The sequence below is a fragment of the Genypterus blacodes genome, unplaced genomic scaffold (genome assembly GCF_046128005.1).
Source record: "Genypterus blacodes isolate CSIRO-AG114 ecotype Tasmania unplaced genomic scaffold, CSIRO-AGI_Gbla_v1 ptg000046l_1, whole genome shotgun sequence".
NCBI lineage: Eukaryota > Metazoa > Chordata > Actinopteri > Ophidiiformes > Ophidiidae > Genypterus > Genypterus blacodes.
This window is the reverse complement of record NW_027466859.1, coordinates 307,501-323,786: the sequence shown is the minus strand read 5'-3', so window position 1 is coordinate 323,786 and position 16,286 is coordinate 307,501. Positions and strand designations below refer to the sequence as shown.

Sequence of the window (16,286 nt, the reverse complement as noted above, 5' to 3'; positions counted from 1 at the left end):
AGAAGACAAAGTAAAAGTCAACGTGATGTGATGTGAAGGACACTTTGGTTCTTCAACCAAGAAGTTCCATTTTAAAAAAACTGGATGAGGTTATCCAGGATAAGAGTGTTAATTCTGATTCTCCGGTGTTCATTGAGCAGAGAACGTACTGCATGCAAATATGGCCAAAGCTTCTCATAAACAAAAAAACAATTCCCACAATATAATTTTCACAAATAAGTTAACACTGACATTAGTAATTGGCATACACTGCTTCCAAACCTGTTAACTATGCCAACAACTGAGTCAGAGGTCTGTTGAGGTAAGCAGAACTAACAAGGATGACATGAGTCCACTTAATGTACACAAGATACTGGGCAACTAGGGTTAGTGTTCACACACTATCTGTGATGTTGATCTCTATTGTAAACAATGTGTCACATGGACCTATTTTAACCACAGGTACTGTGGTAATGGGGCAGGAGAAGTTCTCCAAGATACATTAACAATTTCACGGCTCACATTAAGACCCACAACAGCCTACTTAAAGCTAGCAGCTCTCAGTCCCACTCTCTGACAGCCTTGTAACTGTAACATAACTGCACAAACAATAGGTTGCTAGTAACAGTACTATAGCTGATGGATTACATTATATCTTAAAATCGGTGAAGATCCTCGAAACCGTGAAAGCATTAATTAAAAAAATTAAAATAAATGATCTGTTTGTTGTTTTCCCCGCAACCCCAACGATTCCCGATTATTTTCAGTGATTCATAGGTAGGAGTACTTGTGGAAGTAATGCGTTTACTTTAGGCAGGATTCAAATTCAACAGGCCTTAAATAAATGGGATTACAGAAGATAAACTACTTGCACTCTATTGGGATTACAGGCCAGTAACAAACTAGTCACTGCCTCTGTATTGGTTTTACAAACGAGAAACTGTCCAAACATTTCTGTTAAAAATAAATGTTTGTTTAATAAACATCCTGTTTGGCTCCAACTGACAAATTTCTCAGTCACATTTTTTGTTTACTTTATTAAAACAAGTTCTAAAAGACAGTCAGCATTTGTTTTAAAGACAACTTTCAATTAGAATACACCTAAAATAATAACAAAAATAAATGTGCAGGAGCCAAAACACAGTCCAAACATGAGATGAAATGTCTCATTCCTCCATCCCTCAATAAAGATGTCAGTCATCTTGTTGCGCCCCCTTCAGGCTGGACTTGTGCTTCATCTTGTCCATCTGGCCCATCTGGCGGTACATCTTTTTACGCAACTCTTTCTGTCGCTTCATCTTGGCCTCCTCCTGTTTCTCCTTCTCCTGCAGGAACTCCTTGTGCTTGGCATGTTGCACCTTATGGGTTTTCTTATTCTTATGGTTGTGAACCGTGCTCAGAGCATGAAGCAACGCTGCCACCTGCAGGACAGGAGAAAGGAAAGCAACGATTACGGATGTGCTGCTCTATAGAAGGACTGAGGGAATGCAGCGAGTGGCGTGTGTCGGTTACCTTGCGCTCGTGAGGCTCTCTGATCACGCTGGGCCTCTGGAGGTCTCTCGGGGTCCTCCCTTTGCGTTGCTGCTGCTTGGGTTTGCTCTTGAAGGGCAGAGACTTCTGCAACTCCTTGGGAATGTGGAGGGTGTTGAAGCGCCTCTGGGCCCGGACCACTGGCTGCATCGCAGGAACACAAATTGGGATGTATTGGTCAATGTTTCATACGTACAGATGTTTAACTGGGACTGCAAATAATAATTAATATAATCTTTCATTGTAGCCGTCAGTATGTCTTTAAATATAGTTTAAGGTGTTCCGACCTTGTACAAAGAATCCTTGTTGGGTTTATAGCGAATACCCAGGTCACTTTTGAGCTGTCCCACAGTCCTCATGCCCCCCCAGCTGTCCTTCTGTCCCGTAGGCAGGAACAGGGAAGTGACAGGGTTGTAGAGCTGAGGAACACACACTGGATACCAGGAGCGCAGGAACACAATGTCTGCGCAACAAAGACAACACAAACTCGTACATCATTATCATCAACTAGCTGTTAAATGATTGTATATGTTGTACTGTTCCCAAGACACACTCACCGCTCATTAGCAGCCTGTCCTCAAACGTAGCCCTGTAAGCTCCAGCTGGCGTAGACAAAGCCTTCTTTATCTGACCTCTGACCCCCGACACTGTACGCACAGATGCGCCTTCAAATTTTGCCACCTCCAGCACGGTGTTGAACATTCCCTGGAAACACAAGAGGACAAGCCAGAGCATTGCCATTAACATTTAAACACACACATATCATTCTTACATTTAATTTATTAGGGGAGGGAGAAAAGCAAAAGAAAGAGAGAGAGAGGAGAGCTAAAGCCATAAAGAGAACCAGGCAATGTGGAAATGACATCATAATGTAATCGCAGAGTTTTAGAGGACATCCGCGTTGTTGATGATCTCGTAGGTACAAGTATCTTACAGGATGACATCATACAACAGTGCCGGCAGCTTCGGAACGCATCCGGGCTCCAGTATACTTAATAAGAAATAGAATGTAGAAGAATTCCTGTACGGATCAAGTAGATCAGGCCCTCCTTTTGTAGATAAGAATATTTTCGTCTTTTATTATTATGCGATCATTACCTTAACGAAGCTGGTGTTCTTAAAGATCTTGTACGGGTAGCCGATGAGTTTGAGCTTCTTTACTACAGTCACGGACTTATCGAGGTCCAGGACGACTCCTGTGGCAGCGATACGGAAGTTAGCCTAGAAAAGGAACGAGGAGGTCATTACTTGCCGACAGATATCACACAGAACAGTAACTGCAGTTCTCACTTCCTAAATATGGAATTTCATTATCTTAAAAGTGACAATAGAAGGAGTGATTTACTTTATTTCCAGCTACCGACTGCACAGCGAGAAAGCCGGTGCCTTGTGGTGTGATGGGGCCTAAAGCAACACAAAAAGAGGTGAAATATGTTTACAATACATGAAACCAATTCGAAACTCCACTGTAAAACTTTACAGGATTACTGGCAACATCTCCAGGCAAATGCAAAAAATGTGCGAAGCTGTATAAATGCATGGAATCCTGCACGGGGAGGTGTCAGAATCAAGACGAGATATTTCTGTACGTGTAAATAGAATTCAGCTCCCTCTCACCCCAGATAGAAGCGCCGCAGTGCATGTGCTGCGGAGTGTATTTGAGCAGCCGGTGGCGCCCGTTGTGATCCTCGATGTGATAAAGAGGGATCGTCTGGAAACGACGCCAGCCTAAAGACAGGATGAGGGGGTCTCGTGTCTTCAAGATGCGGTGGTACCAGCGGTGTTTTTTCAGACGCATCTTAAAGACAAAACAAGAGTCCGTTTAGTTTGTTAACATGGTAATGACTTCACAATGCCAACACTATGTGTGTACAGCTTAAATCACAAAGTGCTGAGGACACAGGACATACTTGCAGGTATCCTACGTTGCCTTCGCTGGAGCCGAGGCCGCCGAGGATGACGGGGTAGTGGGGATCGAAGTTGGTGACAAACTCGCACGGCAGAGCGGAGATTTCCAATCGCACGTACATCCCAGGCCGAAAACCTTCGTACTGCACTCTGAGCTCATCGTCCACATCCTCAAACTCTGTCCTGTTCAACTGAGTGCAGACATACAAAGTGGGTAAGACATGAAGATTCATCATGGTGTCATGTTTTCGCTAAGCTTCTTACCTCCGCCTGCTTCTGCATCTCTTCCTTCAGGTCATCAAAGTAAGTGGACTCTCCGTCGTCGTACTCGGCGTCGAAACGCTCCTTCAGCCGGCGCTTCTTGTCCAGGCGCTTCTTCTTCTGTGTCTCATCATCATCCACCTTCATTAGAGTGTCGTCAGCATCATCGCCATCTTCATCATCTTTCTCACTGCCGTCCTGAAGGAGCAGCAGCCAAGTGGAAAAACAAAATAAGCAACCACCTGTGATGTCACTCCTCCTGATGCCATCTTGTGCATATACAAAAGAAGTGTGTGTCACAAATATGCATGGTTAATTGTTGTTGTTGTACCTCATCCTGGTCCTCTTGCTTCCCTGTCTGACCCTTGTGGACTTCTCCTGTTTCCAAGTCCTCAAAGTCTCCATATAGCTCCTCTGAAGAAAGAACAACCACATGTATGCTTTTTGTCTGCCACAACATCTGTGTGTGTGTGTGTGTGTGTGTGTGTGTGTGTGTGTGTGTGTGTGTGTGTGTGTGTGTGTGTGTGTCTGTGGTTTATTGATCTTACCGTCCTTCTTCAGCAGCGTGGCAGCATCTTCTCCTTCCTCCCATTTCCCCGTCACAAAGCAATCCCTTATCGAATTTAACATCTGGAAAAAGGCGGGAATGTAATTGTAAATCCTTTTCGTCTCTCTACAGAAACAAGATATACAAGCCAAACATGTCCTGGCCCAGTAAAGCCAGTGTGTTAGGAATAACCTCTACCTCTTCCAGGTCCCAGTTGTGGGCTTGGTCTATGCTGAAGCGAGAGCAGTCGAGGGCGTCCGCCTGGAACTTCTTGCTTTTCTGAGGGCGGCTGACTCGAAAAAGTCCTCCCAGCTCCTCTTCATCTCCCTCACAATCATCCTGCTCTGCAACTAAACAGAAAAGGAGACAAGACAAGAAAATTGCAATATGCTGAAGAGATTGATTATAGATGTTGACTCACTAACAACAACATTCATATCAGGCATTCTTCTATGCAGCAGCAGCAGGAAGACGTTCTTACCTGCACCGTAAACACGCTTTTGCAGATTGGGGGCGTTCTGCTGCTGCCGTAGAAACACCTCTGCTGCTTTCTCCTGAAGACCCTCCTTCCACCGCAGATCCCCTGCAGAACACACACACACCCAACCAATCAACGTCTAAGACACGGTGAATCCTTTACACATGAACACAATGTCAGTCTTTGCTCTTTTCCCTTTATTATCTAGTAGACAGTAGTACAAATAAAGGCTGTAAATGTACCCTGCTCTTCTTCCTGCTCCTCCTCGCTTGGATCATCATCCTCCTCTTCCTCAGATGCAGCTTCTGATTTTTCCTCCACATCATCATCTTCCTCCTCATCTTGGTCTTCTTCAGAGCAATGTCCCGAGTCTGCGGCTCTCCCAGCAGCCACCTCTTCCTCCGAATCATCTTCACTGTCCTCCTCCTCGCTCTCCTCCAGGTCGTCTTCGCTGTCAGCGAATGCAGGAACTTCCAGCAGTGTGTCGCTTTCCACTTTCTGCTTCTTCCCCGGTGGAGCGCCGACTGCTGCCTGACTTTCTGTCCTTGCTTCTTTGATCATCACGGATAAATCATCGTTGTCGCTGTCGTCATCTTCCAGCTCCTCTTCATCGCTTTCCTCACCGTCACTGACATCATCTTCATTGTTGTTCTCAGAGAAGATGACCTTCCTCCTCTCTCTCTGGGTGTTGGGATCCCAGACCAGCGTCTCCTGAGGCCCCGTCAGCTCCCTGAGACACACAAAGACAAACTCCAGCTTCAGTCAGGTCAGCTCATCTCTGGTTCTCAATGTCTCTCCTCATCTTCAAAGTGCGCGACTCACCCGCTCTGCTCATCCGCGTATGAGGGATCCAAGCTCCCCGACCCGCTGAACAGCGACACCTTACTAGCAGCCATCTTGGCATCCAGTGTAGCGTGTGTGTCAATGAGCGACTGAACCAGCTCTGTGGTGGGCCGAACCTCCTCCTTTACAAGTCATACAAGACCACAGTTCATTCATTCATTCACAGATATTGTAATCTAACATCTAAACATCCAACATGTGGGATGAAAACAGTTAAACAGCAAGATACAAACTACAGAATCCTCTGGACGCAACCACATGTACCTTCTGCTGATTGACATGCGCCGCAGGAACGTCGATATAAACGGCATCCTTATCGTAAACGACCCCGCCCACCCCGGCCATGGGAGCGTACAGCAGGCGCTCCTTCTCATTCAGCGCCCTCTTCTTCTGACTATTTGGCAGCGAACACGGGTCAGGCAGGAAGTTCACGTCTGACACCTGAAAGTCTCCAGCACCTGTAGAGGGAGCCGACATTATCATCGTACAGCTGCCATTGAAGAAACTTCTTACAGACAATAAGCAGCGGAACGGAGATGAATGTCTGCGTTTCTACCTGGGATATGAATTTGGCCTTTGTTCTTGAGATATGTCCCACGCAGGTAGCCATAGAGCGACACTGTCCGGTCAGCCTTTGGGTCTGTCCTCACCGTCTCAGGATCAGTCAGATCTTCCATACTGTTTGGATGGAGAAACAATAATGGCACATTTAGCACATAGGAAGATGCAACATAAAACGTTAACTTCATCAAAGTTGGTTACTCACCGGTCCACCAGCACATATGGGTGGGAGGTTTGCCAAACCAGCGGGCGGAACTTCATGACAGAGATAAAGCGACCAAGGTTCTTGACCTCCTGAAGCTGATATTCCCCGTACACCATCCCGGACAGGTAGAACAGCTTGGCACCCTGCGGTTCAAAGGAAGGCACACCGTTCAAAACCGCACCTTCCGCAGTTTCCGTGTCGTGTGTACGCGGTAAAGACGCGTTACCTGGTAGACCTCGGTCCAGAAGCGATGCTTGAGGTTCTTCTTTGTCTTCCGCAGCGTCTTGTTGTTCTTGAAGGAGTCCAGGTGAGTGAGCACACCCATGATACGTGGGAAGCCATGGACCTGACAGATGTTCAGGAACTCAAATGTCTCCATTTCAAAGCCAAAACTAGCATCGATTAGCATTAAAACCTGAAAGAAGAGAAAGCGAAAGAGAAAACATGATTTGTTTGAAGTTCTAACCCTAACCCGAAGCCAAGTTATCCCTCAAAAGGACAATAAAATAAGAATACTCCATTTATTAACTGTCCCAAATTCCTTTTAGCTGCTATGCGTAAGTCATTCTGTAATTTATCCACACTTACCAGATCAGCAACTTTTGCCAAGTCAATCATCGTGTTTATGTCATTGTTGCATTCGATTAAAGTGAGACGACGCTTCTTTCCTACAGAGAGTTAAAAACAAAAAAACAAGTCCTCAGCATCACATGAAATACATTAACAACTGTTGTATGAAGACGAAACCTAATGAGGCAATAACAATATGACAAGACAAAGTGGTAGACAAACTCTCCATAGACTCACCTGAAACAATAGTCACCGGTCCACATATGTCTCCCAGCTTTTGCCGGGTGAAGTTTTTGATCAGGCAACGGATCAAGGTACTTTTGCCGACTTTGGGTGGCCCCATAACTACAACCACAATTGGAGGGGGCTCCAGTGGAGTCCGATCCACGAGGGGGATATGGTGTTTTTTGGCTTTAAGGTCCTGTGTCCTGGAGAATAAGATGAATACAACTGTGATTTTAAATCCAAAACATTATATAATATTGTTGCAAATGAAATACAGTTCCATTAACCTTTCTGTACTGTTTACTTAAGATGAAAAGTTAGAGAAGCTGCTGACCTGTGGAAGGTTTTGGCCATACGAACAGCCGACTGGACCGCAAACGCTCTGGGATTCCGTTTGCGATCGTTCTCCTCTGCTGGGACCCCCAACTTCTTCATCTTCTTCTTCTCTGCCTTTGGTCCACTGTGCTTCTGCTGGTGGCGCTTCTGTTCCTTCACTTTACCGTCCATCCTGTCAACTGTGGAGCACAAACACACACATTGCATTTGCTTGGTTGAACAACAAGAGTTCAATTTCAACACAGACACAAAGACAGACGTGTCCTCTTCAGACACTGCCTGTCCACTGACTGAATACACACAACTCACTAATTACTATGTAACAGCCTCAAAAACACAATGATTGAATTCCAGTCAGCTAAAAACATTAATCGCCCTCAAACACATCCACCGACTCAAAATTAAGTGGTTAATAGAAAAAGGTCACCGAATAACACGGAGAACATATTTCACTGCTACACCGGTTATTCCATTTCCACCAAGTTAATCTGTTTTGCCATTAATATAAGTACTTTTGTTTACACTTAGGCCATTTGCATACACTTAAAGTATGCATGTAAAGTTGCAAAACTCCAAACGATACACTTTTGCCAAAATAACGTTTTCTGTCTGGGCACCAAGGTAACACGTTCCTGACTTGTCTCAGTGTATGTTGCTATGCGCGTGCCTGTCAGTATATGCTAAGCTAACCAACGCTTAAACTAGCTGCGTTAGCGTAGCGGCAGCTTTCAAATACAAATTAATGCGTTTTTACCTGAGAAATCCGGGCGAGTTTATTCCAAAAGTATGTTTTCGCTTCTCACGTGTGTGCTGCGGTGTCTGACCCGGAAATGAAAAGTGTCACCGTAAAAGAAGAAACATTTGAACATGTCGCCCCCTTCAGGCTGGGATGGGAGCTTCCACTTGATTGCAAACGTACAGAAGAGCCTTCGTTCTTTCTGAAGTTAACATTTTGTACCACTGGGTGACGCCAACATACAACAAACGTTCCTGTGTCGTTCCTGAGTCTCTAACATCATAATCATTTATGAAAATAAAATACAAAGCATACAGCAGCTATTCAAAGCGTGATTATAGAGCCAATGCAAAGCAGAATATACTACAGCTGTCTGCTTCGCCATTCACTGTCAACATCTTCCTCTTTATTGTCATCGCTGTCATCATTGGCATCATGGCACGATGAGTCTTATAAAAGCTGAGCTGCTCATCTATTTCTAAAGCCTTTGAACTTCCTCCTTGGAACATCAAGTGCTTGTTGTGCTTGAGATGATCAATTTTCACCTTCCTCTTACCATCATTATGTCTGTTATCAACATCTGTTTGCTTGTGATCGCCCTCTCAAAGACAACAGATCAGGATCCAGAAGCTGATCTGAATGATAGACAACACATCAGGGTTCATCCTTTTTCCACACACATTAAACATGATCTAACCATAGGAAGTCACCATTTTTTTGTACATTCCTGTTCAAGTGGAATATTCATTTTCTGCTTCCTTTCTTTATTTAGTCATCCTTTCATTGTGTCTTTCCCCCTGTGGTTGATATGAAAGCACAAACCTTTTCTCTTCTGACTGTTAACGTATATATTTACCTCTTTCACTTTCCTGTTTAGTAACTTAAGTCAGTCCTTCAGTCAGGTTCAGTTCAGTTCAGTTCAGTCGATTCAGTATTATTACACTGGATTTAGAAACAAAATAAGCTTTAAAATAAGCATACACAAGAAATAAGATATTGAAGGTATTTTGATGACAACTCATTAGTTTTTGTGTTTGATCTAAATTAAAAATGTTTCCTTGCTTTCCTCTTGGCAAAAATGTACAGGAGGGCTCATTTATAACCAAGAAATAATCAAATAAACTAACAATAATTGAAATTCTGTTGTTATTTTGTTAGTTGAGAATGACGGCAGCTTAAATCGTGTCTTTTTTGTCATTTGATCGTGGGATGATTTGGAGGACAAATTCAATTTTGCTGTGTCTGTCTCCGCTCTTGTTGACTGATGAACTGAGCCAGACTTTTTAATAAAGATTCCATATCATCCTCTGCTGATATGATTTTACCCACAGCTAAAATTTAATAAAATCAGCCTTGCCCTTCCTTAAGGAACTGATGAGATATGATAATCCCATTAAGTGTAGGATTAAAAAAAAAAAAGGAGAATTTGATACGTCTTCATCTATTTGATATGCCTTCATATTCTTAACTGGTTTAAACGGTTTAATTCCTGTTGGTTTAAATCCTTCAAACCCAGGCATCATAACAGAGACAATAGGAATCATTTCTTCTCAAGTGGCCTCAGCTGAACCCAGTGGTTTGGACACAAAGATGTTGTTAAATGCCATGACGTTAGAATGTAAACACTTTTAATGTCCCACTGGCTTCGGATACACTTCAGTGGGAGCAGGCTGCAGGCTGATTTTGTCCCTGGATGGAAGGGAGTGTTGTTAACCACTAGATGGGGCTCAATTCATTATCACTGACCAATCCTGCTTTGGTCCTCCTCATCCTCATGCTTATCTTCATTCTCATCCTAGTCCTCAGCAGGCAGAGACTTTATGGGAATCATCTTATCAATATCTATCACTAATGAGTGTGATTGATATGCTGAATTCTTAACCCGTGTGTGTGTGTGTGTGTGTGTGTGTGTGTGTGTGTGTGTGTGTCTGTGTGTCTGTGTGTGTGTGTGTGTGCGCCCGCGCGTGTGTGTCTAGTGGCCAAAATGTCTGTTTTTCATTATATGATATGTCATATATTTTATAAACAGGCGAGTGGGCTGAATTGAAAATTTGTGCTCCATTCCCTCCACTGTAAAGAGAACTATTATTATTTTTATATGAAGCGTTTCAGCACATATATGATGCATGTTGGAATTTAAATGAGCCACTTTGACTTACAAAAATATTATAATTTAAGGAATTTTCACTTTTACAAAACACGTTTAGTGTAACTGCTTGATTACGCCTCTATGCTTTCAATAATACAATTATAATAAACAAAAAACATCAATAAATCTAATCTTTGGGAAAAGAAATGAAGAATTATGTTGTTTGATTCATTGAATGATGCAGTTTGAATTTGGATTTTCTGTTTCTGTTCTTCTAAACATGAAGCAATAAAGACACAACAGAACAGCTCAGGTCATTAAAGTTAAGTATATGATTCTAGGTAAATATAGCAAATATATTGTGCTCCATACAAAAGACCTCTCAATACCTTTAATGGCTTCACTGATGCACTGCAGAGCCATAAGGCCAAACAAACAACAACAACACAAAAAAGAGAATTGAGTCATAGCTCATTTAACAGACAGGGAGAGATGAGGAGGGCACAAGAAGGGGCTCCATAGCAAGAAGAGAAGAGAGAGAGGAAACAGGCTGGCAGCCAGAGGGAGGAGGGAGAGAGAGAGATGAATATTGTTCTCTGGCCCAGAGACAGCAGAGCACAAGGCTTGATGACACAGTGGCGTCATTGTTACTGCCAGCTAAAGCTTTAGTGGCCCTCAGCACCAGAACACCAACCAACCCTTTACACTGTCGGATCAAACACACAGCGGTCCCCCACCCCTTGCTCGCACCAAACAGACACTCTGTCTCCGCAACCACATGTTCTGTCTGTTGCACAACATCAATCAAATCATCCAAAAAGTGTAATTATGATTATAATCTATTTAAATCTAATATCTTAACATCTAGAATAATCAATCGGGTTGCAAGGTGTAGATTGAAAAGGGGCTCATTGGTGATTGGTGTCTCAACTGAACATCATACATCACATTGGTGACATCACCTCACATCAGCGTTTGTAAAAGTGACATTTCTTTCTTTCTTTCTTTCTTTCTTTCTTTCTTCAGTATTTGTCCATCACACACCGGTCCGTTCCTGTTGGATCTGAATGAGTTTGAAAGACATTCCCTCCACATTCACCCATCACCTCCTACACACTCTATGTGTGTCCATGCTGCAGGTATGGATCCTGGCGCTCACCGTGCAGCTGTGCAGGATGTGTGTTTCCGTACCGCCACTCCAGTTGACTTCCATATAATACCAAGGAATGCGTGAGTAGGAGTCAGCCTATTTCTCACACCAGGACAGTCACACCGACACACACTTTTCTCCATCCACAGAGCACCTCACACTCCGCTCCTCCTTTCACTCTCACACTCACGCCGGCTTTGTTCTTCCTCCTGTCCTCCTCCTCTTCTGAGCTTTCTGCCTTGTTGGCTGTTTTGCTGACAGTCTCCAGCTGGATGTCCTGGCTGGGACAGAGGAGGCTCAGAGTGTGTAGGCTGGCCTTTAGTGTTGCTCTGTATGGGGAAAGCCCACACAACACTCCCACACACCTTCCGCACACAACCAGGAGGGCAGCCACAGGACCTCACTCAGCACCACTGAGCAAGCATAGTGCCAGCGTGGCTCCAATACGAAATCACACTTAATATCTTTTTACACATGGAATTTACATAATGACATAAGAAAAAGTAATTTACACAAATACCATCATTCTTTATCATTTCTAAATTCTTCCCATCTCTAACTTTAATGTGTTTTCACCTATAAAAAATGTGCTCTTTTAATTCCAACCTTTCAGTGGCTCCAGAGAACAGCAGCTGGTTGAAATATACTGTAAGTTAAAACAGATTGCACCACTTTTAAACAACTTTTTCCTTAGGTGTCGCTAAATATGAACATCTACTAACTACTAAAAGCGCAATAAGGGAAGCCTTTGTCTTTGTCTCATATTTGCACACACACACACACACACACACACACACACACGCACACACACACTGATGTAACATGACTTGTGAGGTGCATGCTGGGAGAAAGCCTGCTGGAGGAGTACTGACTGTCACCGCGGAGATGGATGGCTTTTTCTCATGAAGAAGAGCTGGATGAGAGAGAGAGAGAGAGATTGAGAGAGAGAGAGAGAGTGTGTGGGTGTATCATATCTAATGAAAATATTCTGTGTTTGTATGTGTGTAACATTTGTATATTTAAATTTCCATATCCAAATGTAGCGACATGTATGTTTAGGACTCATTTACCTATTTCTATTTTCATATTGGCTCTGTAAACAGGAGATCTCTGAAGGTTATGGCAGATCGCATTGAGAATTGGTGACCAGGTTATTTTGATCCAGGAAAGAACCTATTATTATCAGGCGGCCCGGATGGTGATGATGTCATTGATGCTGTTTTGGACTATAACCTTTGAACCTATGTCATAAAATTTGTTTTTATTTTTCTGCCACGGCATTTGGAATTGTTTTCAAATTAATTTCTTTTGTATTTCCTCCTCCAATTTTGGATAAATTAAAATCAAATTATTAAGATTAAAATCTTAATTGTACATGTAGACTGTATTGTAAACAATTTTTGTTTTTTGATATTCTTTACCATTTTGTTGTCAATATAAGAATTACGCATGGTTAACAATAAAAAAAATTCAGATTATTGTAAATAAAAATGCAACAGAAAATGGCTGAGGCCTAGCAGGGTAACAGGATCAGAGTGAGTGTGTGTGTGTGTGAGTGATGTGATGGGAGCCTGCATGTGACAGCACTGCATCAGTTCCTGTCTGGTTGAACATTAACCATCTTTCTATCGCAGGCCGTGACTGTGAATGGGAGAGAATGTAACTCCTGCTCACCACTGCATCCTGATGTCCTGCTGGGACAGACAGGAGGCTGCCAGTGTCCTATCATCACACAGCCCTTAAAGAGGACCCTCTGTCTTTGTTCCTCTGGACGGGGACAAGACAGGGATGACGACACGTCAGCCATAATAGCCACGTCTGTATTTTTGCGCCGCGGCAGGAACTCAGTCAGCGGCTGGCAGAAAGGAAAGCAGAGAGAAGCGTTACGCCAAGTTTTAAGCTCTGAGTCTAACCTAAAGGATCATTCCACTGTTTCTGCATGTTTAACCCTTTCACAGATCACATCAGTTGTATATAAAGCTGAGTATTCCTTTTATCTCTTTACACTATTAAATCAACTGGCTTGACTTTGATGCATATGATAATTCTAATTATATCATAATAAATATATGATTTGTAGTGCAAAAAACATGCAGAATCGCTGGTATAGTTCTTTAAACATATCACTTTCCACCATTTCTGTTGCATATATTGAAAATATTATCAAATTTGCCACCTACGCCTAACTCCCAGAATTGCATTTCCCCCAATTAAAGTTAAAGTTACAATGAAAGTGTTAAACAGATCAGACAGAGTTTAAAATTCTGCGTAATAAAATGACATATTAACTGAAAATGTTTTGTAGGGTTTGACATTGGAAAGGGATGTTAAGTGTGTTATTAACCTCAATAAATCACATTATTGCAGGGTTAAGGTTACCATATCAATATATAGGATACAGAAGACTGCTGTGACTGTATCAATAACATAATCAATATAACAACTTAATTTTATAGTGATTCTGGGATTGGATACCTGCACACAGTCTTAATTTTCAGTAGTTAGTCAGACCCTCATTCAAACACATACGACAAAGATTGTTGTACGTAGGCTTTAATTTGGGCACCCTCATCTTGTAAAAGTATGTGTGTGTGTGTGAATGTGCGTGTGTGTTGCTCTGTCATGAAGAAAGTCTCGTAGTGAGGGCCCGATTGCACACAGACCGACATCGTCCATCACCGGGCGCCTTTGTTGCGAGGACAGGACACGACAGGAGCAACGACACACCGACCGTAATGTCTCTGTCTTAACTTTCTGCTGTAGTCAGCCGAGGAAGAGGAAAGGAAGAACGGAGGAGGAAGTTGCTTTCACACGTAACAGAACAAAACAACAAAGAGCATGCTGAGCTTGCAAATTGCCAATGCTGTCAAAAACATGAGTAGACATCGAAGGGAGATGTGTTTGCTATGTTACTCTGTGTTAAACTGTGAGAGTGTGCGATTGTGTATGACTGAATAAAGGGAATCAGCCTGAGACTCATAAAGTGCCCAGATATTGATCGTTGATAAGTTATCACCAGAGTGTATTGATTCAGCATTCTGAGCGGCAGACCTCAGGCCTGACGATGCATACATCAGGGAGGGAAAAGCAATAATGATCGGCCCTTCTGCATTTTTTGTCCAGAAATTAAACTTTATTTAATTTCTAACTCATTACTTTTCTATTTTCGAGAAAAACAAAAAGAACAAGGCACCAACTATGTTTGTATGTAACAGTGGAACAGCAAAGCAAACGCAGATTACAACATTAAAAGCCATAAAACCCATGAAACGATGTATTTGAATTAGTATTTAATCCCAAATTTGTCATTAAACCTGTTTGTTTGGAGACAAAGAAAGGGTTTAAGTTTTAATTCAGTTCAGTTTTAAGGTTTTGATCGTGGTTTCTTACTTACGGTGGCCTAAATCTGGCATCTGGTTGCTGGAAACGGGCCAAAATGAGCTCAGATTTGCTCAGAGGAGGACAATTAGGGTTGATGGAGAGGCTGAGGAGGATAATGAGGACGAGGAGGACGAGGAGGACAAGACGGACAGGGAGGACAAGATGGACAAGGAGGACAAACAGTCTTGTGAGGATGAGGCTAAGAATGTAGAAGAAAGGACGGTTTGAGGCAGCCGCACGGACACGTGGCTAAAGGTTCATCAGTGGAATCACAGACACTTGTGACTAAAGACACATTCATTAAGATGTCAGAGGAGTGCGGAGAGATAAGAAACACAGGCAGGTAAACCTGACATCCAGTCACAGAGAGGCCGTTTATCTGCTAGCTTGGTGACGTAAAGGAGATAAACCTGTCACACGCTCTGGATCAGAGAGAGGCCTGAAGGATCCAGACTATGTTGTGGTCCTTGCAAATGATGGTGGCTTGGGGTTCCAGACAAGTTTGATGCGGTCAAGGGGAGAAAGATTGTTCTGAAATTGTTCTAAAAGCTAAACCACTTAGTAGGAAATCAAAACCGGTAACTACAATCTTAACTACAACTGGAGGCTGTACAGATGAACACACACATGCACACACACTCTCTGCAAGTATAGTGTTGTATCCCTACTATTTGAACCTTCAAAAGCATTCAAAAGAATGTATCTCAAACTGAACATTTAATTAATAAAGAATTTGTAAGAAATAAGAAACTAGAAACATCTACAAAGACCAGACATAGTCAGCTGCTCAAAGGCTTGGTTTGTACAAGTGTATCTAATAGTGGCTACTGAGTGTGTGTTGCATCTTTACGGTGGATCACACACACATATGAGTGCACAATTAGTCTGTAATGGTCCAATTGTGAAACAGGTACTTTCCACCCCACATTTATGGCATTAAATTAAAGATGGCGGCTGAAGATGAAGCTACAGCCAAACTTCCATCTTCTTGCAGAGATTCTACCTCAGCATCCCTCAGTTCAAAGTTTCTCCATTACTCCCTCTATGAAATTACAACCTAAATGTTTGTGTGGATGCAGATTAAAGAATATTATTTGCCAGAAAAGATGGAGATTGAATAACCATAAAACTAATAAGGGAAATGGTTTGAGGAGTTTGTGCACGTTCTTTTACTCCTAACAGAGGGAGAGATTTTGCTATATTTGGCGCCCATCAACCTCAGATCACATCATCTGCACCATTCAATATTCCTGTAAATACATCAGCAGAGGCTCCGAGGCCTCTCAGCACAAACACGGCGCACACAAACACCATCAGCAGAGACACAGGGATTCGTGATGATTTCCTAACAGGGTTTATTCCTCTTTCCTGTCATTAGTCAAACGATGACAAATCCATTTGATCTCCGCTGTGTGATGTTATATGAACTTCACTGGGGAAACTCTCTCCCCTCCTGCCCAGATGAGCCTGAAACCTGAGGCCTCACA

The 16,286-nt window shown here is 42.8% G+C and overlaps 1 protein-coding gene across 1 annotated transcript; it reads right to left on the bottom strand.

Annotated features, from left to right (window-relative positions):
• Nucleotides 1–999: 999 nt before the first annotated feature.
• On the bottom strand, nucleotides 1,000–8,281 carry bms1 (BMS1 ribosome biogenesis factor). Its single transcript, XM_076149659.1, has 23 exons — nucleotides 8,198–8,281; nucleotides 7,442–7,622; nucleotides 7,120–7,310; nucleotides 6,901–6,980; nucleotides 6,539–6,727; nucleotides 6,313–6,455; nucleotides 6,103–6,224; nucleotides 5,811–6,004; nucleotides 5,526–5,668; nucleotides 4,946–5,433; nucleotides 4,707–4,808; nucleotides 4,424–4,575; nucleotides 4,227–4,308; nucleotides 4,010–4,092; nucleotides 3,682–3,876; nucleotides 3,420–3,608; nucleotides 3,127–3,307; nucleotides 2,855–2,913; nucleotides 2,608–2,730; nucleotides 2,067–2,214; nucleotides 1,797–1,972; nucleotides 1,492–1,653; nucleotides 1,000–1,400 (listed from the first exon to the last, which is right to left on the bottom strand). The coding sequence occupies exons 2-23, from the start codon at nucleotides 7,612–7,614 to the stop codon at nucleotides 1,173–1,175; spliced, it is 3,603 nt and encodes a 1,200-aa protein (XP_076005774.1). The 5' UTR covers nucleotides 7,615–7,622; nucleotides 8,198–8,281; the 3' UTR covers nucleotides 1,000–1,172.
• Nucleotides 8,282–16,286: the final 8,005 nt, after the last annotated feature.

Excerpts from the sequence above, each read along its gene's own strand:
- bms1 (XM_076149659.1), bottom strand. The coding sequence starts at position 7,614 with ATGGACGGTAAAGTGAAGGAACAGAAGCGCCACCAGCAGAAGCACAGT. Across the intron at positions 6,728-6,900 it reads TGGCAAAAGTTGCTGATCTG|GTTTTAATGCTAATCGATGC; the intron begins GTAAGTGTGGAT and ends CTCTTCTTTCAG. Across the intron at positions 1,654-1,796 it reads ACAAGGATTCTTTGTACAAG|CCAGTGGTCCGGGCCCAGAG; the intron begins GTCGGAACACCT and ends CCTGCGATGCAG.